This window comes from Myotis brandtii, unplaced genomic scaffold (genome assembly GCF_000412655.1).
Source record: "Myotis brandtii unplaced genomic scaffold, ASM41265v1 scaffold772, whole genome shotgun sequence".
In the NCBI taxonomy this organism is placed as follows: domain Eukaryota; kingdom Metazoa; phylum Chordata; class Mammalia; order Chiroptera; family Vespertilionidae; genus Myotis; species Myotis brandtii.
The window spans coordinates 40004-46452 of record NW_005371090.1 but is presented as its reverse complement, the minus strand read 5'-3'; the positions used below and the strand labels follow the sequence as shown (position 1 = coordinate 46452).

Below are 6449 nucleotides of genomic sequence, written 5' to 3'. Positions count from 1 at the left end.
GCTCTTCGCTCCCCCCTGGGTTTCCGATCACCGTCAGTGGCAGGGGGCTTCTTCCGTCCTTTCCCTTTCGCCTCCCAGCATTGTACCTACATATGCAAATTAGCCGCCATCTTTGTTGGCGGTTAACCGCCATCTTGGCTGGCAGTTAATTTGCATATCGCCCTGATTAGCCAATGGGAAGGGTAGTGGTCATATGCTAATTACCATGTTTCTCTTTTATTAGATAGGATAGCACTCAGAATACAATGCTAGTATAAGTCATTTTATAAAATCACCAATTGATGTGGCATTCCTTCAATGCTAGAACATCCAATGTTTCCTTTATATTACCTTAGAAGTTTTGTATCTAGAGCCCTAGAATCATTTTTTTTTTCAGACCTGACAATTAGGGAAAATTCTTGAAAATTTATAGTATAAACACTAACATGCCATGTACACATTGATAGAGGAGATAAAGACACAACAGAACCCTGGCCAGTGTGCCTCAGTTGGTTGGAGCATTGCCTATAAACCAAAAGGTTGTGGGTTCAATTCCCCAACAGGACACATACCAAGTTTGTGGGTTAAGGTGCGTGCGGGAAGCAATCGATAAATGTTTCTCTCCTTCTCCCTCTCTCTAAAATCAGTAATAATAATAATAACAACAATAATAATAAAAGATAGACTTAATATGCTTTTATACACTATTCCCCTGGAGGATAATGCTTCCCTTTAACTGAAATGGCTATTTCATCTCCCTGTGCCCACCTCTATTAGAGAGCTTACTGTAGCAGATCTTAATTGTTTACCTGTTTCCTCCATTAGGTATGTGAGCATTTAAAAGTGCCTAATCTCTAGCCATAGCAATTAGAACAATGACTATATAAAAGAGATAGTAGACGTTTTCAAAATAAATCTTTATTTTTCTGGAGCCAATCTCCATAGCAGCAGTTCAGCTATATATTATTTTCTATTACATAGGTATGTGTACACCCACACATATACACGTGTATTATCTATATCAATGTTTTTATATGTAGCAAAAAGACTTAAAGCAAACATTTCTTTCAGTACTAAATAACATGCTTTCCTTTTACTATTCCCCTTTGCTACTTTATTCTGCCTCACATATGAAATTTAATTTTTTTATTTTATAAATCCTTTCTGTCCACAATTGACACAGGATCAAAAAAATGTTTTTTTTTTGTTTTTTTGTTTTTTTAAAAAATATATTTTATTGATTTTTTACAGAGAGGAAGGGAGAGAGATAGAGAGTTAGAAACATCGATGAGAGAGCAACATCGATCAGCTGCCTCCTGCACATCTCCTACTGGGGATGGGCCCACAACCCAGGTACATGCCCTTGACCGGAATCGAACCTGGGACCTTTCAGTCTGCAGGCCGACGCTCTATCCACTGAGCCAAACCGGTTTTGGCCAAAAAAATGTTTTTAATATCATCATTATTGCAAACATACACAAAGGTTCATAAATGCCAATTATAAAGTAGAAATATCCAGTCTAGTTTCTTTTGATGAACTAACAAAGGAAGTTTATTTCCATAACTGCTACTTAAGGAATTTTTTCCAGCTTCCTTTCATTCATTCATAGAAAAGCAAGGAGAATATAGTCACTACTTACAGTTACAATGGTCACATATGTAGATTTTTCCTTCTAAAGCTTCTGTTTCTGTGAATTTGGACAACATTTCAGTAACCAGGCATGACTGGGAAGCCATATCTTTTCCATTGCATTTGGTATCTTTTGGGAAATTCCAGTGACAAATCCCAGAAAGGTTCTATGGTATTTGATTTGTTGTCACATGCAAGACATGTAACCTGTAAATAAAAATGTTTCAGATTACAATGCTCCTGTCAAAACATTTATTCTTTTCACGAGAAGTCACTGCCAATTTAAAAAAAAAGTTTTTCTTCTGAAAATGCACTATCATAATTCTGAATAATCTGCTTTATATTATTTTCAGGAAATTGATTATTTTTTTTTCCTTCCAAAACACTGTCAGTAAACTAACCATGCATTGGTGGACTTGAACTACTAGGCATTCAAAAAGCTCCAAGGGCATTAGTCAAATCTGAATTTAGGTAAAAACAAACTGTGGACTCATTTAATCAGATAGAGATATAGATATATGATATATATTTATATGCATTTAATTTAATGTGTTTAGATAATTAGAATTGCAGTTCTTTGCTCTTTTTCCTTCTTCATCTTTCACCAGTTGATTTTCTCTCCCCAAGTCCCTATAACCCCTTAAACATGATACAAGTAAAATATTGTATTTTTATATATAGAGGTATATTAGTGTATATAGATCTTGAAGCCCTACCAACTGATAATTTCAAAAGATAGTAATATGACAAATAATGAGGTCATACTTCCATTTAAAGCAGACATCACTACATTAAAATCCTCACCAAAATATAGGAACCACAAAGAATATGGGCAGTTCTAACAACTTACATAGGATAGATGTCTAGTAACTGAAAAGGGAAAGAATAACAACTTCTGTGAAGAATTCAGCAGGATTTAATGCCAGAAAACACTGAAAATAATTGAAGATAGACTTTATAGATCATTCCACACAATATGAAATGCAGTTGATGCTTGAATAGCATCAGCATCTTCAAATTTGTTTCCTGTAGGATTAACTCCCCCCCTTTTCTCAACCTCTCAAAGAATAAATATAATATAGTTAACCTAAGAAGCTCTGTTTCCTAATTTCCCTTCTCCACAAAAAAAGCTTTCATACCATGGACATGAAACTACTTCCAATGATTCATGAAGGAAACTATAAAAAATGAGCTGACTTTATACATATCTGTGAAAGTAATCTATTTTGACTTGAAAACAATACTAGCTCTAACACACTAGATCAGGGGTGGGGAACATCCAGCCCGCAGGCTGTATAAGACCCGAGAAATCATTTGGTCTGGCCCTGCCAAGGCATTAGGAGTTAATGAAATGTTTGACAAAATATAGCAGGCTAATTTTTAAGTTGATAATTTTGTATGGCCTGTGAATGATGTTATAAATATCCAAATGGCCCTTGGCAGAAAAAGGTTCCCTACTCCTGTATGAGATAGAGAATATGCATCTTTTAGGCTTCACTTTATGAAATCCCTACAATGAAAATCATATTTTAAAAAATCCATACCTGACTAAGAAGTTGTCCATGAAAAATATTATTCACAACATTTAAAACCTGTTTGATAAGTTTCCTTTGAGAAGTGGGGATAAGAGCTGGTAACCTGGTACCAGTTGTCTCTAGTTCATGTTGTATTTTATCCAAAAGTTCACAAAGAAATTCCTGAGCATCTTGTTGGGCATAACCACGAAAAGCAGGAATTAGTCTCCACACTGAGTGTAGCATAGCAAATGGTGAGACGAAGGCCCATTTTCCAGACCACATGACTTGGAACAAAGTATGCAATTCATGACAGAGAGAAATGTATTGTGAACTTGACTTCCATGGCTGAATAAGTTCCATCTTTCTACTCTTTGATGATCCAACACTTAGTCTGGATGATAAACTTGGATGTCTGGAGTGAACAGAGAACATATCTTTTTCTTGGCATTCATTCACTTGATATACTGTATCTGTGATTGGTGGATGCTTATAAGATGATTTTGTCTTATCATTAGTTGTCACAGACAGCCATTGGTTCAGATCAAGTTTTAAAAAACATTGTCGAAAAATAAGTAAATGACTCAACACTTGAAGAACAGAATTCATATAGCAAGTATTTCCCAAATTTCTTAATCCTGTTACACCAGGAATTACAATTGGCCTTTGTTTAATTGAGGAGTCACTGGCTTTTTTAAATCTTACGTCCTCTGAGGTAGATACTACTTGATCTTTTGCTGGTGATGCTGAGGTTAGTAGTGGTTCTTGAACAGGAACTATTTCTATTGTGGTGGACAGAGCTAGACCTTGCAAACGTAGACTCTTTCTTGGAGGCATACTTTCCAATTCTGCTTTAACTCGATGCTCTAATTCTTGCCGTCTTTTCTTCACTTCTCTATTTTCTATTTTTTCCTGATATTTTTCTTCTTGCCTTTTTCTTCCAACGGGTGATTGTTCAAACCAAATTCGAAAAATTTTACCCATTAGGATCCTTCTCCTGTGCCAAAGAGCAGTATACATTTGATCTTCATTTTGAAGCAGAGATTGGGCACCATCATGTAAGAAATAAGAATCACCACTTAAACCGATAGATTGTAAAACCCTTCCCCTGCGAGTGGTGCAGTGATAATTTTGACTTTTAATTGCACTTAATGTACTTCGTAGTAACTTCAGGTCTTCAGCTGCATTATCATTAAGAACATAATCATCACAAAGGTAACAAAAAACATACATATCATTCACCTCTATTGCAACAGGATGACTGCTTTCTTGAAAGTGCTTGACAGCATGTTCTTCAATATATCTTCCACAGGCAACATGGGAACAGCTAAGGCAAGCCCAAATCGACTCACTTGTATTGCAGTTCACACAATGCCATTTCTGAGGGTTGAGAATGGAATGGTCTTGAGCAAGCTGTAACTGTCCAATGTGTTTGCATTTATCCATAGTTAACATTAAGTTAGTCTAGCTGAGAAATACATAATCCAAATCAGTCTCTGTTCATTCTTGAAGCATCTGAAAACTAAGCAGAACACTGTCAATTTTAATAAAATAAGAAGCCAATATTTTTCTGTTTTTATGAGGTATTTTTCCAAGAATAATTTTATAAATTTGCTGCTTCTGCTCCAATTTTAGGCCTGTCATAATACCATAGGCAGTTCTCACATTTCCCTTGCTGCATGCAGACTTCTCTCCACCTTATTTCCCACAGCGGTTCTCAACCTGTGGGTCGCGAACAATGAAAATACATCCTGCATATCAGATATTTACATTATGATTCATAACAGTAGCAAAATTACAGACATGAAGTAGCAACGAAAATAATTTTATGGTTGGGGGTCACCACAACATGAGGAACTGTATTAAAGGGTCGCGGCATTAGGAAGGTTGAGAACCACTGCTTTAAAGTCTTTTTAAATTTTCTGCCACTATCTACCTAATAGTGTGAGGGCAGCTTAAGATTGGGGCTGGCAAGACCAAAATATATCTCTAATATCTACATTCTGAGAACCCTATGTGGAGTTACTAAAACATACTCATAGTTAAAAGCATAGGTTTTTGAAGCAGAAAAACTTAGGTCTGAATTTTACCTCTCCACATACCATTATATGTCTGAGTTGAGTAAATATTTTAACTTCTCTAAACTTCATCTGTAAAACAGGGAAAAATCATACCAACTTCAAATTGCAGAAGAATTGAGATAAACTATCTGACACACAGTAAATGCTCAATAAATGGTAGCTATATAATGGTGGCTATAGTGAATGCATCTTAATATTCTCTTCTATTCATGTAAATAAATCATATTTCATATTTTACTTACTTACCATTTTTAAACTTGGCTTTCCATTAGTAAATCAATAATGACCTTTAATTCAAGACTCTAAAACATACTCTGATCTGATAGACTTTGACAGTTTGCCTTAGGGAGAAAGACAGAAGGGGAGAATGCCTTTGTGTCTAAATAGACTCAGGAATGTGCAAGAACTTGTAAGCAAGTAAAAAGAGAAAAAAAACAAAGTGGATGGCAATATAAAGAACTTTTACATTCTGGTAGGCTTAACTAAGCATTATCTGAAATTAAAAGCTTATTCTAAAAAACAACACAACACAAAGTCAACATAATAAAACAAAACAAACAAAACTCTTCCCCCTATCACCTATATGATTTTGACACTGAAACTTGTTCCTTTATCAGATAAAGTCAGGAACACTTCTGCTACAGTAGTTAAACATAGGGAACCGAAATCTAGTTAAAAGCAGGGATCACAAAACATTTTCTTTATTGTTTTAACATAAATTGAACACAAATTTCTGGTCACAGGTGGGGACCTGGTTACAAAACACTCAGAACATTGTATGTAGCATGATCAATCAATGCTTTAATTTTTAGGGCAGCAAGACAACATGAATTTAAAAGGTACTTGTGGGTACCACCTAGGGAGGGCCCTTAGAAAACTGCAAAGGTAAAGTTGATTTTTGGTTTCTTTCCATCTCTTTTTTTGCAAAATCTCCTACCTAGCAACCAGAGACATCCCCTTCTTCCTCCCTCCATTTCTTAACTTAGATATAGGGTATCCCTGAATTTGGACTTAAGACTGACCAGTCCCAACATTCACATGTGCACATATTTCAACCACAGGTTTTAAATTTACTTATCTTCCCTCAAAATTTCCTGATGTCAAAAAATATGGCCAAAGATAGGATTTTATTAGATCTCCTAACACTCAACTGCTAATGGCAAAATTAAGACATCAGTGATTACTATGCTCCATTATCTAATATGTTTCCAGGTACTGAGGTTAAAAATCTTGGAGTCATGCCCT

General features: G+C 35.5%; 1 protein-coding gene across 1 annotated transcript in view; it reads right to left on the bottom strand.

Annotated features, from left to right (window-relative positions):
- USP44 (ubiquitin specific peptidase 44) overlaps positions 1-4603 on the bottom strand; it is an 11314-nt gene extending 6711 nt beyond the window's left edge. The window contains 3 exon segments of the mRNA XM_005883151.2: positions 1620-1731; positions 1733-1816; positions 3154-4603. Of these exon segments, the coding sequence (XP_005883213.1) occupies positions 1620-1731; positions 1733-1816; positions 3154-4578 (1621 nt within the window). The 5' untranslated portion in view covers positions 4579-4603.
- Positions 4604-6449: the final 1846 nt, after the last annotated feature.